This window comes from Muntiacus reevesi, chromosome 2 (genome assembly GCF_963930625.1).
Source record: "Muntiacus reevesi chromosome 2, mMunRee1.1, whole genome shotgun sequence".
NCBI lineage: Eukaryota > Metazoa > Chordata > Mammalia > Artiodactyla > Cervidae > Muntiacus > Muntiacus reevesi.
In genome coordinates, this window is record NC_089250.1 from 63,280,846 (window position 1) to 63,302,150 (window position 21,305).

The 21,305-nt window shown below is 40.1% G+C and overlaps 1 protein-coding gene and 1 pseudogene across 2 annotated transcripts in view; one reads left to right on the forward strand and one right to left on the reverse strand.

Annotated features, from left to right (window-relative positions):
* Positions 1–21,305, forward strand: part of PHF20 (PHD finger protein 20) — a 134,692-nt gene that overhangs the window by 11,989 nt on the left and 101,398 nt on the right. For both annotated transcript variants that reach the window (XM_065921917.1, XM_065921918.1), the window contains exon 2: positions 10,412–10,526. In XM_065921917.1, coding sequence (XP_065777989.1) covers positions 10,444–10,526 — 83 coding nt within the window. In that variant the 5' untranslated portion in view covers positions 10,412–10,443. The remainder of the gene's footprint in view (positions 1–10,411; positions 10,527–21,305) is intronic.
* LOC136161962 (U4 spliceosomal RNA) lies at positions 11,439–11,548 on the reverse strand (annotated as a pseudogene).

A 21,305-nucleotide genomic window follows, 5' to 3' on the forward strand; every position in this document is an offset into this window, starting at 1 on the left:
TGCTACTACTATCACGCAGCAATTTTATCACCAGTATTGAGTATTTGGTGTGTACCGTCCTGAGCACTTGACATCCATTAGCTTGCTTAGCCTCACAACCCCAGGAGGTAGGGGTTATTAGTCCCCTTTTATAGAAGGGCAAACAGGGAGGCTCAGTGATTTTTCTCATCTTCACTTAGCAGGCAACAAGTGGAGCCAGGATTGGTCAGAATCTGAGTCTGAAACCTGTCTGCTCCCATCACTAAGTACTGCCTGGCCTTCCCCCAAGACGGAACTTTGGAAGAGTTCCCTCGGAAGCTTCCTCCTGAGTTGTAGGTGTCTCTGGACCTGCTGATACTGTGTTCTTCTGGAACTGTAGTCAGGGCTGCAGGGTTGCAGCCAGGGTTTCCACCTCCCAGGCTCAGGGCTGTGGGGGACTGGGCGGGGAGCTCATTCCTGCTGAGACACCTTGCCTCTAGGACTTGCCCTCTGCCTAGAATTCTTTTCCCCATAGATCTTCACGTAGTTGTCTCCTTGTCATTTTAGATCTCTGCTCAGACCTCAGCTCCTCAGAGTTCTATCTAACAGCCTCATCTGAAGGATCCTGCCATGTTAACTGACTCACGCTGTTTCATTGGGTTTTCCGCTACAGAACTTACTCTCCCAGAGAAATGATCTTATTTGCATATGTTTTATCGTGTTTCTGTATTTCCTGCTAGAGAACAGGCCTGGGGTGTCCCGTCCTCCTGCCATGTATCTTGGGGGCCCTGGCACAGAGCTGGCTCTCAGTAAAAACTGAATGAAGGAGGCATAAAGATTTAAGCTGGTCTTTTGCTTGAAATGTCCTTCAGTTTGAAAGGGGGTTAACATTAAGTTTATTTTTTTCTTATTTTGTTTTTTTTATGTTTTTAACCTTTTTATTTTGTATTGGAGTATAGCAGGTTAACAATGTTGTGATAGTTTCAGGTAGTTGGCAGCGGGAAGCAGGAACCTCAGCCATACATATATATGTATCCATTCTCCCTCAAACTCTTCTCCCATCCAGGCTGCCACATAACATGAGCCAAGTTCCCTGTGCTATATACAATAGGACCTTGTTTATCCATTTTTAAATACAGCAGTGGGTATATGTTGATCCCAAACTCCTTAACTATCCCTTCCCCCCATCCCTCACCCCAGCAGCCATAAGTTCTTTCTCTAAGCCTGTGAATGTGTTTCTGTTTTATAAAGAAGCTCATTTGTATCATTTATTTTTAGATTCCACATATAAGGGATGTCATAGGATCGTTCTCCTTCTTTGTCTGACTTAGTATGACAATCTGTAGGCCCACCCATGTTGCTGCAAATGGCGTTCTTTCTTTTTTTTTTTAATGACTGAATAATATTATATGTACCACATCTTCTTTATCCATTCCTTTGTCGATGGACATTTAGATTGCTTCCATGTCCTGGCCATTGTAAACAGTGCCCCACCGAACACTGGGGTGCATGTGTCTTCAGACCTTGCTTTTCTCTGGATGTATGCCCAAGAATGGGGTTGCAGGGTCATATGGTAGGGCTGTTTTTAGTTTTTTAAGGAATCTCCATACTGTTCTCCCTAGTGGCTGTACCAGTTTACATTCCCACAAACAGTGTAGGAGGATTCCTTTCTCTCTACACCCTCTCCAGCGTTTACTGTTTGTGGATTTTTTGATGATAGCCATTTCGGCTGGTGTGAGGTGTACATTAACTAAAAGGCACCATCATCCTTTAATGGAGATTGAATTGCAAGCCTAGTGTAAGCACTCTTAGGTTATTGTAAAGCCCATTCTGTAGTTTCTGGAGGTTGCCAATCTTTTCAGAGTTTATTTTCTCTTAACCCTGATGAGAGCCAACTCGTTGAAAGGTCTTGTTCCCTGACCACCTATCACAAATTCTTTGTTATTTTGAGTCCTTAGTCTCTTCTCCCTAGCACATTAGGGTTGCTGAGGGCAGGGCCTCCAGTTACCATGGCTATAGTACTCTTAAACCTCTCCCAAGATAAAATCCAGAGTCCATGTCAGTACATAAGCTATAAATACATTATGTATTCAGAAAATTCTGCTGCTGTTTTTTGAACACCTACTTTGTGCTAGACATACAGGGGCTTTGCACATCTTTTTTATTTTCCCCCCATACCGCATGGCATTCAGGAGCTTAATTCCCTGACCAGGGATCTAACCCATTTCCTGTGCTTTGGAAGAGCAGAGTCTTAACCACTGGGCCGCCAGGGAAGTCCTAAGATACACATTCTTTCTTTTTTAAAAAATAATTTAATTAATTAATTAATTAAATTAATTTTTGTCTGTGCTGGGTCTTCGTTGCTGCAAGGACTTTTCTCTGGTTGTGAGTTGGGGCTCGTGTCTGGTTGCAGTGTGCAGGTTTCTCTTGTTGCAGTGGTTTCTCTTGTTGCGGAGCATGAGCTCCAGGGTGCATGGGGTTCAGTAGGTGCCATTCCAGGACTCTGGAGCACAGCTCAGTAGTTGTGCACAGGCTAGGTTGCTCCATGGCATGTAGGATCTTCCTGGATCAGGAATCAAACTCATGTTTCCTGCATTGGCAGGCGGATTCTTCGCTACTGAACCATCAGGGAAGCCCAAGAAGTACATTCTTCAGTTCAGTTCAGTGGCTCAGTCGTGTCCGACTCTTTGTGACCAGATGGACTGCAGCACATGAGGCTTCCCTGTCCATCACCAACTCCCGGAGCCTGTTCAAACTCATATCCATTGAGTCAGTGATGCCATCCAACAATCTCATCTTCTGTCATCCCCTTCACCTCCCGCCTTCAGTCTTTCCCAGCATCAGGGTCTTTTCCAGTGAATCTTCTTCACATCAGGTGGCCAAAGTATTGGAGCTTCAGCTTCCACATCAGTCCTTCTAATGAATATTCAGGACTGATTTCCTTTAGGATGGATTGGTTTGATTTCCTTGCAGTTCAAGTGACTCTCAAGAATCTTCTCCAACATCACAGTTCAAAAGCATCAATTCTTTAGCACTCAGCTTTCTTGATGGTCCAACTCTCACATCCATACATGACTCCTGGAAAACCATAGTTTTGACTAGACGGACCTTTGTTGGCAAAGTATTGTCTCTTCTTTTTAATATACTGTCTAGGTTTATCATAGCTTTTCTTCCAAGGAGCAAGTGTCTTTTATTTTTTTATTTTTGCAAGTGTCTTTTAATTTCATGGCTGCCGTCACTACCTGCAGTGATTTTGGAGCCCAAGAAAATAAAGTCTCTCACTGTTTCCGTTGTTCCCCCATCTATTTGGCATGAAGTGATGGGACCAGATGCCATGATCTTAGTTTTCTGAATGTTGAGCTTTAAGGCAACTTTTTCACTTTCCTTTTTCACTTTCATCAAGAGGCTCTTTGATTCCTCTTCACTTTCTGCCATAAGGGTGTCATCTCCATATCTGAAGTTATTGATATTTCTCCTGGCAATCTTGATTCTAGCTTGTGCTTCATCCAGCCTGGCATTTTGCATGATGATGTACTCTGCATATAAGTTAAATAAATGGGTGACAGTAGACAGCCTTGAGGTACTCCTTTCCCAATTTGGAACCAGTCTGTTGTTCCATATCCAGTTCTAACTGTTGCTTCTTGACCTGCATACAGATTTCTCAGGAGGCAAGTAATGTGGTCTGGTATTCCTTCCTCTTGAATTTTCCACAGTTTGTTGTGATCGTCAAAGGCTTTGGTGTAGTCAATAAAGCAGAAGTAGGTGTTTTTCTGAAACTCTTGCTTTTTCTGTTTTCCAACAGATGTTGGCAATTTAATGTTTCCTCTGCCTTTTCTATAAATCTAGCTTGAACATCTGGAAGTTCTTGGTTCACATACTGTTGAAGCCTAGCTTGGAGAATTTTGAGCATTACTTTGCTAGTGTGTGAGATGAATGCAATTGTGCGGTAGTTTGACCATTCTTTGGCATTGCCTTTCTTTGGGATTGGAATGAAATTGACCTTTTCCAGTCCTGTAGCCACTGCTGAATTTTCCAAATTTGCTGGCATATTGAATGCAGCACTTCTACAGCATCATCTTTTAGAATTTGAAATAGCTCAACTGGAATTCCATCGCTTCCAGTACCTTTGTTCATAGTGATGCTTCCTAAGGCCCACCTGACTTCGGACTCCAGGATGTCTGGCTCTAGGTGAGTGATCACACCATTGTGGTTATTTGGATCATTAAGGTCTTATTTGTATAGTTCTTCCATGTATTCTTGCCACCTCTTCTTAATATCTTCTGCTTCCATTAGGTCCATACCGTTTCTGTCCTTTATTGTGCCCATGTTTGCATGAAATGTTCCTTTGGTATCTCTAATCTTCTTAAAGAGATCTCTGATCTTTCCCATCCTATTGCTTTCCTCTATTTCTTTGCATAGATCGCTGAGCGAGGCTTTCTTATCTCTCCTTGCTATTCTTTGGAACTCTGCATTCAGATGGTTATATCTTTCCTTTTCTCCTTTGCCTTTCACTTCTCTTCTTTTCACAGCTATTTGTAACGCCTCCTCAGACAACCATTTTGCCTTTTTGCACTTCTTTTTCTTGGGGATGGTCTTGATCACTGCCTCCTGTACAATGTCACGAACCTCTGTCTATAGTTCTTCAGGCACTCTGTCTATCAGATCTAATCCCTGCAATCTATTTGTCACTTCCACTGTATAGTCATAAGCAATTTGATTTAGGTCATACCTGAATGGTTTAGTGGTTTTCCCTACTTTCTTTAATTTAATTCTGAATTTTGCAGAAAGGAGTTCATGATCTGAGCCACAGTCAGCTCCTGGTCCTGTTTTTGCTGACTGTATAGAGTTTCTCCATCTTTGGCTGCAAAGAATATAATCAGTTTGATTTCCGTATTGCCCATCTGGTGATGTCCATGTGTGGAGTCTTCTCTTGTGTTGTTGGAAGAGGGTGTCTGCTATGACCTGTGTGTTTTCTTGGTGAAACTCTGTTAGCCTTTGCCCTCCTTCATTCTGTACTCCAAGGCCAAACTTGCCTGTTATTCCAGGTATCTTTTGACTTCCTACTTTTGCATTCCAATCCCCTATGATGAAAATCACATCTTTTTTGGTGTTAGTTGTAGAAGGTCTTGTACGTCTTCATAGAACTGTTCAGCTTCTTTGGCATTAGTAGTTGGGGCATAGATTTGGATTACTGTGATATTGCATGGTTTGCCTTGGAAACGAACAGAGATCATTCTGTCATTTTTGAGACTGCACCCAAATACTATATTTTGGACTCTTTTGTTGACTTTGAGGGCTACTCCATTTCTTCTAAGGAATTCTTACCCACAGTAGTAGATATTCTTAAGGTTAGAAAATTCAAACAATAAAATTAAAAAATGAAGTTAAATTTTCTTGCTCTATTCCTTTCATTAAGGGAACTACTGAACAGTTATTTTGTTCCTTCTTAGAGGGAAGAAACATGCATAGAGTATGCATGTAATAGATCTGTCTGTATATATGTTTATTTGTATTAAAGAGGTAATACTGTATACCTGCCTCTACACCATGCTTTTTTTACTTGACAGTGTATCTTGCAGATGACTCCATATCAGCATCTACAGCTTACCATTTTACCTTTTAATAGCTGTACCACATTCTGTTGTATTAGTTCAGTTCAGTTCAGTTGCTCAGTTGTGTCCGACTCTTTGCGTCTCCATGAACTGCAGCACACCAGGCCTCCCTGTCCATCACCAACTCCCGGAGTTTACTCAAACTCATGTCCATCGAGTCGGTGATGCCATCCAGTCATCTCATCATCTGTTGTCCCCTTCTCCTCCTGCCCCTAATCCTTCCCAGCGTCAGAGTCTTTCCCAGTGAGTCAACTCTTCACATGAGATAGCCAAAGTATTAAAGTTTCAGCTTCAGCATCAGTCCTTCCAGTGAACACCCAGGACTGATCTCCTTTAGGATGGACTGGTTGGATCTCCTAGCAGTCCAAGGGACTCTCAAGAGTCTTCTCCAACACCATGGTTCAAAAGCATCAATTCTTTGGCACTTAGCTTTCTTCACAGTCCAACTCTCACATCCATACGTGACTACTGGAAAAACCATAGCCTTGACTAGACGAACCTTTTTTGGCAAAGTAATGTCTCTGCTTTTTAATATGCTATCTAGGTTGATCATCACTTTCCTTCCAAGGAGTAAGTGTGTTTTAATTTCATGGCTGCAATTACCATCTGTAGTGATTTTGAAGCCCCCCAAAATAAAGTCTGACAGTGTTTCCACTGTTTCCCCATCTATTTGTCATGAAGTGATGGGACCAGATGCCATGATCTTAGTTTTCTGAATGTTGAACTTTAAGCCAACTTTTTCACTCTCCTCTTTCACTTTCATCAAGAGACTTTTTAGTTTCTCTTCTCTTTCTGCCATGAGTGGTGTCATCTGCATATCTGAGGTTATTGATATTTCTTCGAGCAATCTTGATTCCAACTTGTGCTTCTTCCAGCCCAGCGTTTCTCATGATGTACTCTGCATATAAGTTAAATAAGCAGGGTGACAATATACAGCCTTGACGTACTCCTTTTCTGATTTGGAACCAGTCTGTTGTTCCATGTATTCTGTTGTATAGATGGCCATAATTCATTTAAGTGGGCCTCTTTTGATGGGCATTTTAATTGCAGAAATTTATTGTTCATCCTCACAGGTAATTTGGCAGACTTTGGGGGATGTATCTGTAGGATGTCACTGGCTATGGGTCTGTTGGGTTGCAGGTATTTGCATATTTGTAGATACTGCCAAGTTGCCTCTAGATAGGATTTTCCAATTTATGCTTCTACCAACAGAGTATAAGTATCATTTTTCCTCATCCCCGAAAGCACTGGGTATTTTATCTTGAAATTATTAGCCTGAAAAGTGAAAAGTTGTTACTTTGATTTGGATTTCCTTTAGTTTAGGATGATGTTACATGAATAAGGATAATATAATCATATGCTTATTAGATCTTTGTATTATTCCTGCCCCCCTTCCCCACAAGCCTCTCCCTTCCCTACCTGGGAATCTGCCAGTTCTCAGATTTTGCTCATTTTTTTTTTTTTTTTTTCCCATTTTGCTCATTTTTAAGTGAGTTGTTTGGCTCTTTTGTTCTTGGTTTATATGCACTCCTTGTTAATAAAGTAAGTTAGCCCTTTGGTCATATGTGTTCAAGTTATTTTCTCCAAGTTTGTTGTTTGTGAAAGTGCCCTTTAAACTTGTGTTACACAGTATACGTTTAAAGGATTCATTATCATTGGTACAGGGCCACTGACTGCAAATACTATATTTAAGGAAATAAACTAGGCTCTCTTGTCTCCTGTGGAGCAGTGAGCACACATTGTAGGGTAATTTGTTTTTTTATTTTATTTTTAATTAAAAAAATTTTTGACCTTGCTGCATGGCAACTTAGTTCCCCCCAGGGATTGAACCCATGACCCCTAACTGCTGGACCACCAGGGAATTCCCTGTAGGGAATTTTGAATGTAAAGGAGCAGTTTGAAGTCCTGCCAGGGTCTTTAAAATGGAATCATGTATGAGTACAGATTGCATCAGATTTTTTTTTTTTCTTTTTAGATTTTTTTTCTCATAGTTTTCCTGGGTGTCTTTATTGAACATATTTCCTCTTCCTATTCTGGAACTAGAACTTTTTGGAAGAAAAAATCTAAGGCCCTGAAGAATGCATAAGTTAAAAGCTACAGAATCTTAGCCCTCTTGCAGCTTGAGAAAAATGTGTGTTTAAATGTAAGAAGTAAAAACTTATGTAATCTTAATTCCTACTTCTGTTTTGAACTATTTTTTATTCTTTAGTAGATGTTGTCAAATTAAATTGAGACTTTCAGACAGTTGTCCCTCCCTTTGCCCTTTGTTAGAGCCCCTTCCCCTCTTCTCAGTGTTTGTGTTTGTCTTCCTGGGCGGACAGGAGCTGGGACTGAGTTGGATTTCTGATTCCTGATTTTCAGCACAGTGCCTTTCTGACAGTGCTCACTAATGATTTGTTGAATAAATTAATGTGAAATTTAAAAACAAACTCTGCCATCCTAGAGGAGTAGAGGGATTTGGCCATGGGACATAAAAGTCAGATTAGTCCTTAGTCTTGTTCTGACTGGTATCAGAGTGGAGCTTCAAATAAATGGGTCAGAGTTACAATGAAACCTGTTTCAGTTCATGATAAGGAAGACCTTCAACAATTCTGCCTCAAGAGGAATTGATTTTCTTGAGTCATTAAGAATAATTTGCTCATTTTCATTCACTGCCTTGTTCCCACACTCCTGTATTTTAATGGAAGGCCTCCTTAGGGAAGCTGTGTGGTAAAAGAATTAATTCAGAAATCAAGCAGACCTGGGCTTTTGTTCTGGGGCTGGTCACTTAGCACCAGAACCTTAGCCCAATTACTTTAAACCAAATTTCTTCTTATGTGATAATAGGATTATAATTAGCTGCTAACTATATAGTCCTTATACCATTCCTTAAATGGATTATCTCATTTAGTCTTCACATCCACTGCCTGGAGATAGGTGCCTGGAGATAGGTACCTGGTATCACCATCCCCATTTTAGGGAGAGAAAACAAATTCTGAGGGGTTAAGTAATTCACCCAAATTTATTCTGCTAATAAGGGGTGGGGTTGAGGATTAAAGGCCAATAATTTAATCCTATTACATTAATGCCATCTCTAAAAGGGAACTGTCTCCCTGCATGAAGTCTAATAAATACTAGCTGCTCTGGTGAGTTTTTAGTGCCACTCTTTCTTCTTGTGTACCATCATCTTTTCATATAATCTGAGAGGCAAAACTATGAATATTACTTGGTATACACGAAGTCAAAAAGATAATTTGAGGTGCTTTTTCAGGCAAGTCAAAACGAAGACTATTTACTTATATTAGGTTTGATATCTCATTTTCCTGGAGAGTGTAAAGTATAGCCGGTCAGACCTCTGACTTGCCCTTTCCTAGGGTCCATATCATCCAAATACTCTTGTTTGACATTGCCTTTCAGTTGAAACTGTCACCTGTTCCTGTCTTAGTCTGGTATTTGCTTTATGTGTTCCCCAATATCAGCCCCTTGGAATGAGTTGTTTAATATAATGGATAGCTCATCGTGTACATTTTTTTTTCCTCATGGGAAATTTCCAGTGTGAAAAATTGTAAATTTAGGAAACTTTAAGAGGGAGAGATCACTTACAAACTGTTTTTTTTTTTTTTGTTTCCAGTCTTTTTTTTTTTTAATGCACATGAGTTTTACTGTGAGTTCAGAGGGATATAATTTTACATCCTCCTTTTTCATGTAATATATTGCAAGAAAATGTGATGGTATGTACACATTGGATATGAGGACCCACTTCTGTGATTATTCCTCGTTCATCTATTGCAAAGATTGCCCTTGTAATATGAGGCAGATATTGCCCTGACAGTGCTCTGGCATTGCTTGGGATCCAAAGTTCAGTGGGAGAGAATTTACTGGGAGTTGGCCTTGCTATATGGAGGAGGCCTGCTCAAGTGCCCCAGGAGCTCAGAGCTCAGAGTGGCTACATCTCCAGCAAAACCACCACTAGCCCCTAAAGGTCAATTTTACTCATATGGACAATGATCACCAGTCCCACTTTGTCAGAATTTACTCAAGAAGCAGCAGAAAATACGGATAGAACAAACAATGAATAAATAGACATTTCTTGTCCAGCCTTCCAAAAGTAAAGGACCAGAAATCGGAGTTCAGCTTTTGTTCCCTTTCTTTGTAGCACTTAAAAATCATATAGCAGTTGCAGTTAGTTTGCAGTTAAGTCATTTGTCTGTTTTACTGGCTACATTTTTTCCCCCCAGTAGACTGGAGGCTTCAGGAGGCCAGGAATTGTGTCTCTTTTGGTCTTGAGGACTGTTTTTCTAAAGTCTCTCAGCAGGTGTTTGTTATCATTTGTCTTCAGCAAATGATTAAATTTACTTCTGAGTGACTTTTTCTTTGGTGTTCTGAGGAGTCCCCCTTACAGGTGAATCTTTGGTAAGCAGTGTTGGGGGCTTCTCAGGTGGCGCTAGAGGTAAAGAACCTGCCTGCCAATGCAGAAGACGTAAGAGACACAGGTTCCATCCCTGGGTCAGGAAGATCCCTGGAGGAGGGCACGGCAACCTCCTCCACTATTCTTGCCTGTATAATCCCGAGGACAGAGGAGCCTGGGGGCTACAGTCCATGGGGTCAACAAGAGTTGGAAATGACTGGAGCAGCTTAGCACTCTTCCAGTTCCAGAGATACAAGATGCTGTGTGTTAGAGGAGGAGGAACCAGTGGAGGGCACACCTGTGCTAGGATGAGGGCAGGAGTAAAGCAGGGCGCTGACGCCGTTTCCTGGAGCTTTGTGTTTTGAATAATGCCTGTTTGTCTTTTATGTGTAGTGATACTCCACTCTGGGCAGACTTTGCCTAAGTTTCATAAATATTTAATTGGCTTTTTCAGGAGAATAAAAGCAGCCCCGTTGATGACTGAAAATGACAAAGCATCCACCTAACAGACGAGGAATCAGCTTTGAAGTGGGAGCCCAGTTGGAAGCCCGGGACCGATTGAAAAACTGGTACTTTTACATTTTTCTGTTAATTAAATCCCTTCAGTAAAGGACATTTGCCAGCAGTCATAAAGAGGGGTAGCCTAGGCTTTTCTGTAGTGTGTTCCTGCTCCCTGACTCTTAAGTCTAGAGCTGTGGTAATATCTTTCTCTTTGCTGCTGGGATCCCTGTGTTGGGGGAACCATCTAGTTATATCTGTTTCCCTTTTCTGCCTATTCATCCGCAGGAGTTATGGGAAGAAGAAGCAGGAGTGGCTACAGGGAAGGGAAGAGTTATTAGTGGCAGCTTATTCTTGGCTGCCTGTCTGAAAGATCAGAGATGGAAGAATGAAGAAAAGGGGGGTAGATCAGAGCAGTTTGTGTGTTGCAAACAACCCCTCCTGTTTTCTGGGTATGTTGTTGTACAGTTGAAACTTAGTCATCACATCGTAGGGATGATTAGGTTTAGAAACTGAGAGGTTGTAATCCCAACTTTGTCAATGACTCGTGACCTCTGGTTCTTAATTAGCCATTCTGAGCATCAGCTTCATCTGTAAATGTGGGTATTAGTGATACCAACTTCAACGGAGTTTTTCTGAGAGTCAAATAACAGGATGTGTGGGGAAAGGCCTTGTAAACTGTAAAGTGGTGGTTGTTGTTGAGGATATCCTAGAGTTTAGTCTTTTGTTTATGCTTAAAGTGAAAGTGAGGATTTCAAAATTCAAACCTTTCTATGAGTTTTCTTAAGGAAGACTGTAGTGCTTTTGAGTGTCAAAATAGACAGGCTGACCAGCGCCTGGTGTTTAGAAGGAGAAGATGAGAAGAGAAGCAGGGGAAATGGGGTAGAATATGTCTCTGCTGCCTTTTGGGGCTGGGAGATGTGATATAAGAATTAGACTCTTTGAACACGTGCTTGTTTCTGTAATTATTTCCATTTCTTGGTTTCCCTCAGGATTTTTATTTTTTAATTTTTTTTCTTTTTTTCTTTTCAATTAGCAATAATCGCGCCTCGGATAAACCTCATTGGCTACGATACTGCCACTGCGCAAAGCTCCCCTCAGGATTTTTAAAGTCAGCTTAATCAAGAGAAATAATTCTTTTTAGATTTGGAGAAAAAATTAAAATATTGAAAAAGTTCAAAAGTACAGCTAACTGTAAGATAATCTGTGTACTTGTCACCCAGAATTACTGAATTTTAACACTTCTATTTATATTTAAAAAAAATAAAGGACATGAAATGTTCCTGGTATAGTGGTAGTATCTTTTATGCCCTTTCCAATTCAGTTCCACTCTTGCCTTCCTTAGAGGCAGCCAGCATCCTGTAGTTAGTTTTGTCCTTCCCATGTTTTACATTTTTACTGTATGTATCCATAAATAATACTAGTTAGCATCACTTTGGGTGTTTTTAAAAAATTCGTGTAAGTGTTCTCATATTGTTTGTTTCTTTTCTGTAGTTCATATTTTTGTGATTTACCCATATTGGTATAGATATTTGTCCTCATTTCTGTATAGAGTTCCACTGAATGAATATACCATATTTTGTTTATTTAGTCTCCTACTAATGGACATTTAGATTCTAGTTCTTTACTTTATACACAATGCTACCTTGAACATTTCTATAATATCTCTTGGTGCACATGTGCAAGAATATTTCTTGGGTAATGGCTTACAAACTTTCCTGACCATAATCTAGTATAAGGAATATTTTAAAGAAAGCCAGTGTGGTACTTGCCATATACACAATATAAATTTAAAAGAAGCAAAACTTTTGTGAAACAGTCCTTAACCTTAATACATTCAATATACTCTAACGTTTCCTAATATACACACAAAACTGCTGGTTGTGAACCATTAATTTGATTTTACAATCTACTGATTTTACAATGTACTGCAGTCTGAGAAGCCCTACTTCAGTGAATTTGTTAAGTAATATGATAAACACATTTTTAGTTTTACTGGAAATTTGCACAGAGTTTTAACCACTGGATCACCAGGGAAGCCCCGAGTTTCAGCTTTTTATTATGAAAAGATTTTAAACATAATCAGAAGTTCAGAGAATACTGCAATGAATACTATGCCTTCCACCTGTATTCACTAATTGTTAATATATTTTTACCCAACATACTTTATATACTTATTATAATGTAATTAATTGTAATTAGCAATAATTTCATAATATCTAATATCCAGAACCTATTCAGATGTATGTCTCTTTAGTTACTTTTATCCCATGATAATCCTTCTCCCCTCCCCTACTCTTGGCCTTTCATGACGTTATTATTTTTTTTTTTTATGACGTTATTTTTAAGCAACATTTATTTTGTAGACTATTCCACATTCTGAGTCGGTCACATTGTTTTCTCATGGCGAGTTTAACTTGTTTCTTGTATTCTCTATTTCCTGTAAACTAGAAGTTAGGTTTAGACTTCAGGTTAAACATTGTGTTGCAGAATGGTTGAATGGTAATGCTATGTGTTTCATATCTCATCCCATCAGGGGACACATAAAGCTATGTCATCCCACTCTCTGTTCCAGTGTATCACTTGGATAGAGTAATGACTGCCATTTCTCACCATCTTAAAAGTGTATTTTTCTCTGTCAGAGTACTAAATAATTTGTGGGGGTACTTTGGAATATATCTTAATTGTTTCCCTATACCATTTACCGAATGATTTTTAGCATCCATCAATAATCCTTTCCCTCCATCAGTTATTATCCCAGAAGTGGAAGGATAGTGGTTTTTTCACCTCTCTCATTCAGTGTTTTATTGTTACAGCTGATGTTCTTTTGTAAGAAGAGCATTTTTTTTCTTTATTCCTTTTTAAAGATCACTAAGGACTGAGATTATTCAGTGTGGTATTGTAGTCGGTTACATTCATTATTTTCTTTTGTGCTAAAATTTTCCCAAACTTGGTCAGTGACAGCCTCTTTAAACCAGCCTGTTTGATCTTTTGACACACTCCTGTTAGTCGTTGAGTAGTCCTTATTTTCTGGCATTACTAGAAGCCCCAGATTTATTTCACCTGTCCTGATCCCAGACCCTGTCCATTTCTCCAAGGAGACCTGGTTTCTTTTAGTTAGAAGTGGTACTTGAAACTTAAGTTCTAAATTGGGCACAGGGTTTGTTTATTGCTGCTAGAATGTCATTGCTTTTAAGACTTTTTTTAGTGGTTGGAGCTAAGAAATAGTTGTTTTGAAACATTATAAGTTCATTTTTATTTTTTGGCCATACCTCGTGATGTGCAGAATCTTGGTTCCCAGACCAGTCAAACCCATACCCCCTGCATTGGGAGCACAGAGTCTTAACCACTGGACTACCAGGGAAGTCCCTGTGAGTTCATTTTTATATTTCTAATTTAAATGGAACATTTTGTAATTTTTTAAATTTTGCCTTTATTTTATATTAAGTCTTTGTTTCTAATCATGCTAATATAGTAACCCATTTGCTTTATTCTGTATTACACACAAAATAGTTTCAAAGTTACAATACTGGTATTAAAAAAAATCTGAGTGAAATTTAAGATTTTCCTGACATTTAAAAAAATTATGGGAACTTCCCTAGTGGTCCAGTGTTTAAGATTCTGAGCTCCCAATGCAGAGGGCCTGGGTTCGTTCCCTGGTCAGGGAATTAGATCCCATATGCCTCAACCAAGAGCTCACATGTTACAACTAAGACCTGGCATGGCCAAATAAATAAATATACTAAAAAAATTATGTACCCTTCCCCCTAGGATAAATTATATTTAATTTGCTACAAATTAAATAGGACTCTCAATTAAGTAATGTGAGTTCCTTCTCAATACTCTTACAGCATAATTTTATTTTTACATTAAAATTTTTTTATGTGCATACTGTAAAATTTCCTTTTTTGGTGTATATGCCTATGAGTTTTAGCTCATGTATAGATTCTTGTAAGTGTCAGAACTAATAGTAAACAGAGTACTTCAAAGACTTCTCTCATGCTACACCTTTGCCAGTCTATACTTACTTGATTTGATTATTTTGTTTGCTGTCTTCCTCACTAGAACACTAACTCAGTAAGGAATAGGGTGTTTTGGTTTCCGAAAAACAGTGCAGTTGATTTATTTGGAAATTGCAAGTGGGAGAAATGGGGAGTGAGGTGAAGAGACTGAGAGAGCCATGGACTATCTTGTGAATCTGACCCTGGAAAGGAGAAAGGAGGATGACTGGAAGTTTTAGAATGCAGTGCAGTACTCAGAAGATTTTGGCAATGGAGATGGTGAGTCCTCAAGCCAAAGGTGCTGTCGAAAAAGTCTTATCTCCATATATACCTGTTCACTCAGCCATTGGCTGGGGACAGCCCCAGGGAAGTGTGGCCATGCAACAGAGGTGGTGGTGAGTGTCAAACTGCTACAGCTGGGGTCAGTTATTAGTACTTGGTAAGGATGTGAAGGGTATATTTTCAAGGCACCCACATAGATGCTCAATAAAATTTGTGAGCTGAGTTCCAGGTGATTGTAGGAAAACATTTTCCTAGGTTGTTTTGATTGCTTACATCTTAAGCTTGAAAGAAAAAAAGTTTTTTTTAATTGTAGTTTAGTTTGTTCACAATAGTGATTCAGTTTTTTTAAAAATTATATTCCATTATAGGTTGGGACAAGATATAAAAATTCTTTGTACTAAACAGTAAATCCTGTGGTTTACCTATTTTATGTACAGTAGTTTGTTTCTATTAATCCCATACACCTAGTTTGTCCTCTCCCTTCTCCTTGGTAACCATAAGTTTTCTATGTTTGTGAGTCTGTTTCTATTTCATTTATAGATTCATTTATATTGTCTTTTATATTCCACATATAATGTGTAGTGTTTGTCTTTCTTTGACTGTTTTACTTTACTAAGCATAATATTCTCTAGGTCCATCCATGTCACTGCAAATGTCATATTTCATTCTTTTTAATGACTAAGTAATATTCAATTATATATGTTTATACCACACCTTAAGCCAATTGTTGATGGCTACTTTCATTGTTTCCATGTCTTGGCTATTGTCTTAACAAATAGTGCTGGTATAAACATTGAGATGCATTTATCTTTTTGAATTAGAGTTTTTGTCTTTTCTGAATATTTTTCCAATTCCACCCAGGAGTGGGATTGTTAGATCATATAGTAGCTCTCTTTTTAGTTTTTTGAGAAGCCTCTATACTGTTTTTCCATAGTGGCAATACCAATTTGCATTTCCACCAACAGTGTATGAGGATTCCCTTGAGAAAATGTTTTTTAGTGTTATAGAATTAGATAGCAACTAGGTAAAGGACTGACTGCCAGGCTCTCCATGTGCAGTGTCTCCATTAAGATTTCTCAACAAGTATGGGGTTCTTTATTGTTTCAATTTTATAAATGAGGGAAGAAACTGAGACTCACAGAGGCAAAAGTCCTTTGTCCCAAATTTCAGAGCTGGTGGGTGGTGGAGCTGGGATTTAAAATTCTGTTGATCTGTGACTCCAAAGCTTGGCCATATCTCCCAGGTGATTCCTTTCTCTGGTGATATTTTTTCTGTGTGCGCTTCCCTATTTGCTAGATTGCCTACTCATTGCAAAAATAAATAAATAAATAAATAGGGTGGGGATGAGAAGAGTTACTTTTCAAAACACATGACGGAAGTGTAATAGAGACAAAAATGTGACTTCGAGTGGTCTTTTTGGATTAATGGTTTTATAAAAAGTCTGTAGTTTCGATTAATTTTGTCTGTATTGCTTAAACAGAACCCTGTTTAAGGGTTCACCTTTGTACACTCACCTCTTCTCACCTTTGTAAACAGCACATTTTCTACTTCTGTTTAACTGTTAACAGTAACAATGATGGCAGACATTTATCAAAGATTTTCTATGTATCAGGTATGATGCTATTTGCTTTACATGGGCCATCTCATTTACTCCCCCATAGCAAGCCCATTGGGAACTGAAGCTCAGAGATAGAATGACTTGCCCAGGGTTATAAGTTAGTCACTTTCAGAAGAAGTTGAATCTGAGACGTCCTGACCCAGTTTTGTTTGATTACAGTGTTTTGTGTACCTTTTCCAGAATTTATTTATAAAACACCCAACCCAGCTTTTCTTAAATTACAAGATCCCCCCAAAATCATGGAATTAGGATTTTTTTCTTTTTTTTTGGGGGGGGGGCATGCTGTGCAGTTAGTGGGATCTTAGTTCCCTGACCAGAGATTGAACTTGGGCCCTTATCATTGAAAGTGCAGAGTCCTAACCACTGAACTGCCAGGGAATTCCCTCAGAAATAGGATTTCTGTTTTCTCAGTGAAAGTGAAAGTTGCTCAGTTGTGTCCAACTCTTTGTGACCCTGTGGACTGTACAGTCCATGGAATTCTCCAGGCCAGAATACTGGAGTAGATAGCCTTTCCCTTCTCCAGGGGATCTTCCCAACCCAGGGATTGAACCCAGGTCTCCCGCATTGCAGGTGGATTCTTTACCAACTGAGCCGCAAGGGAAGCTCAGAATACTGGAGTGGGTAGCCTATCCCTTCTCCAGCAGATCTTCCCGACCCAGGAATCCAACTGGGGTCTCCTGCATTGCAGGCGGATTCTTTACCAACTGAGTTATCAGGGAAGCCTGTTTTCTCAGAGACCGGCATTTATAAAATACAGATTTAGATTTTCCATGGAGATCATTAGTTCTCAAAGCAGTTTATCTCACCAAACAGACTATAGAATATTGATAAGAATCTATATTCTAATTTTAGACCTACCACTGTGGGGTGAACTTTCCACATATCCATCTTCTGCTCTGGAGATGGAGTAATCCTGCCTGCCCTCTTCTGCCGTTGCATTGATAAGCTGACTGTCTAATGTATGAGAGTCTGCAGTTTCCTAGTAATGATGCTTGGTGGATGGAATGGAAACTGCTTTTTCTGATGCCTTCTGCCTTCTTCCTGTCATCTGGTGGGAGCACACCATCTGTCCTGAACAGTAGGCTTGGCCTTCCCTGTTCTTACTCTGAACACAGTGAAAAAAGCTCCTTCTGTCTGTTTCTTTCCTGACTCTTTGGCATGTTTCCACCACCTTGTTTCCATTTAAGTTGATCATGGTATCCTTCCATTTCTTGTACAAAGGATTTCAGAATCTGAGTTCCATAATGTCCTTAGCTCTCTTTCTTTTCTATTTCTTTTTCATTAGGATTATTTGCACTGATCAAGTTTGGGTTCCTGGTTCATACCTCTTCACTTCTTGTGCCATCTTTTAAAAAAAAAGTTACCTCATTTCTGAGCTTTCCACATATGTGTATTGAGGCATTATGCTAGGCACTATGGAATAAAGAGAAATCATTCCCTTCAGCTAGTAGGGCCCTCAAGAAGTTTAAGGCCAGTGAAGTATTTGGCTTTGTCTGTAGCATTCTGGCCAAGGATTGTTAATTGTGTCCTGTCATCCTTCAGTTCAGTTCAGTTCAGTTCAGTCGCTCAGTTGTGTCCGACTCTTTGCGACCCAGTGAATCGCAGCACGCCAGGCCTCCCTGTCCATTACCAACTCCCAGAGTTTACTCAAACTCATGTCCATTAAGTGGGTGATGCCATCCAGCCATCTCATCCTCTGTCGTCCCCTTTTCCTCCTGCCCCCAGTCCCTCCCAGCATCAGGGTCTTCTCCACTGAGTCAACTCTTCCCATGAGGTGGCCAAAGTATTGGAGTTTCTGCTTCAGCATCAGTCCTTCCAATGAACACCCAGGACTGATCTCCTTTAGGATGGACTGGTTGGATCTCCTTGCAGTCCAAGGGTCAAGAGTCTTCTCCAACACCACGGTTCAAAAGCATCAATTCTTCGGCACTCAGCTTTTTTCACAGTCCAACTCTCACATCCATACATGACCACTGGAAAAGCCAAAGCCTTGACTAGACAGACCTTTGTTGGCAAAGTAATGTCTCTGCTTTTTAATATGCTATCTAGGTTGGTCATAACTTTCCTTTCAAGGAGTAAGTGTCTTTTAATTTCATGGCTGCAATCACCATCTGCAGTGATTTTGAATCTTTGCTAATATTTCATATTTAATGAGTGACCTACTCTATTAGGCACAAGTCTAAACCCTAACCCTAGTCCTATACCCCATTTAACCCTCACAATACAATGAAGTGTATACTTTTATTGTTACCATTTTGTACGTGAGGAAACAGAGGCACAACAGTTGAGTAAGTTGCCCAAAGTTGCACAACTGATAAGTAATGGATTTGGGATTTGAATCCAGATAGTCTGGCTTCTGAACTTGACAAGGTGTGGCTTTGATTCCCCATTCTGTGTCCTGTACCTAGGATATAGAGTGAAGTTCCTGAAATTAATTATATTATGGGGTGACATTTACTCTGCATAGAGTTCGGGTACAAATCCCTGAGAGACAACAATTAATTTTGTGTGTAGGAATTTTAGAAGAGTTCCAAAAGATGGCTGATGCCAAATCATTTATATAGTGCTAGATGCTGAAGAAGAGTGGTGATTAGGCTAGACATAGACCCTGATCTTCAGGAATTGATCTTCCAGTGGAGATAGATAGCCCATAAATAAACAGATCGATTCCATGAAGACTACGTGGTGATAAATAAAGAGGAAAAAGTAATGGTAAGTGGACAGAGAGTGATGCAGTATGTTTATGATGAGAGCTTTTCAATGTAGAGGATGCCCAGGGAGCATCTGTCTGACATGGAAGCATTTGAGCAGAAATCTGAAGAGAGTGAGGGATATCCAGGGGAAGAGGGTTCCAGGTGGAGGCAGCCAAGGCATAGCATCCTGGGCACATTCAGGCAGTCGATGGAGAGTTAAGAGTAAGGGGGCCAGAGGTAGAAGATGAGCCCACACCTGTCAGCAGGGGCGGGATAGGCCAGAGGAGGGGTTTTGGACTTGATTTTAAATATAATAGGAAGTCACTGAAGGATTTTAAATGGTAAAGTGGCATTATCTGATTTCAGTTATTAAAAGTGTCTGTGGTTATTGTGTGTAGTATGCCTGTAATAGGCAGGCATGGGGAGAAATAGGGAGAACCCTAGGAGTCTTGTAGTAGTCGAATTTAAGGTGATAGTTGCTGAACTAAAAAGCATTGTTGGAAATGATGAGAAGGGATCAGAGTCTGGGTATTTTTCAAAGGTATAACCAATAGATTTGCTGATGATGTTTTGAGAGACAGAGGAGATTCAAGGAAGACTCCAAGAACTTTTGGTCAAAGTACTGATAGAATATTTGCTGAAATGGGGAAAACCAGCTGTTTGATTTTAGACATTTCAAATATGGGATTCCTTTTTCATCACCAAGTAGAGATGTTGAGCAGATGGTTGAATAAAAGTCAAGCATCTAGATGTGAGCCCTGAGTTAGAGATACAAATTTGAGAGTTGGCAGTGAGTATAGGAGATTTTAAAAAAAGAGAGAGATTTTATTTTTTAGAACACTTTTAGGTTCATAGCAAAACTGAGCAGAACGTATAGAGAGTCCCCGTCTCTTACCCTCACACCTGCAGTCTTCCCCGCTGTCAACATCCTGCACCAGGGTGCTATATTTGTTATAGTTAAATTTTTTTCCCATTACATGGATTTGCTTTCTGTTTCTTTTTTTCTAAATTTTATCTATTTATTCATTTATTTAGGCTAAAATGGGTCTTTGTTGCTGAGCTGGCTTTTTCTAGTTGCAGTGCTGAGGCTTCTCATTGGGGTGGCTTCTCTTGTTGCGGAGCTCAGGCTCTAGGGCACAGGCTTCAGTGATTGCAGCACATGGGCTCAGTAGTTGTGGCTCCCGCCCTCTAGAGCACAGTCTCAGTAGTCGTGGTGTACGGGCTCAGTTGGTCCTCAACATGTGGAATCTTCCCAGACCAGAGTTCCAGCCTGTGTCCTCCTCCATTGGCAGACAGATTCCTAACAACTAGACTACCAGGGACGCCCCTTAACTGTGTATCTTGATGAACGTTTATTCATGTATATACATGTGTAACCACCCAGATTAAGATAGAGACATTCTGGGCTCCTTAGAAGACCTTTTTTCCCATATCCAGTCAGAGAGTCCCCTCAGCCCCAGAGGAACTACTTTCTGCGGCTGTGCATTTAAAGTGAGACCCATCAGCCTGTGGGTATTCTCCAGTATAATCAGTTGCCTGGTTGCAGGACTGGAAAAATGTGGAGAATCTGATGGACCTACATGCACGTGTGCTAACTTGCTTGAGTCATGTCCAACTCTTTGTGACCACGGGGACTGTAGCCTACCAGGCTCCTCTGACCATGGGATTCTCCAGGCAAGAATACTGAAGTGGGTTATCCTATAGTTGGGATTTATCCAGGCAGGTGTGATAGAGGACAAGAGGGGCCAGGTAGTTAAGGGTATCTGCAAGGAAGTGAGATTAAAGGATAAGATTTCCAGAATGAGAGTGAAGTGTGAGAGCAGGCAGAAGGGACAATGTGAGCAGAAGTATTGAGGGTTCACAGAACATGTATGTTCTCAGAGTCTGGAGAGGGACAGATAAGGTGAGGTGGGAGTTTGGGCAAGATTTTAAGCAGGAGAGAGACATGGTCCAATCCCTTGTAGGAACAGAAAAGTGGTGGTGTTTATTCAGTCACCAAACATTTATTGAGAGTCTCTATATCTGGCCCTTTGCCAGGACTGATAGAGGTGTATAGGAGTTACTTGGGCATACTGAAGAAGCTGGCTTAAAACTCAACATTCAGAAAACTAAGATCATGGCATCCGGTCCCGTCATTTCATAGCAAATAGGTGGGGGAAAATGGAAACAGTGACAGACTTTATTTTCTTGGGCTTCAAAAGCAAGCAGATGGTGACTGCAGCCATGAAATTAAAAGATGTGTGCTCCTTGGAAGGA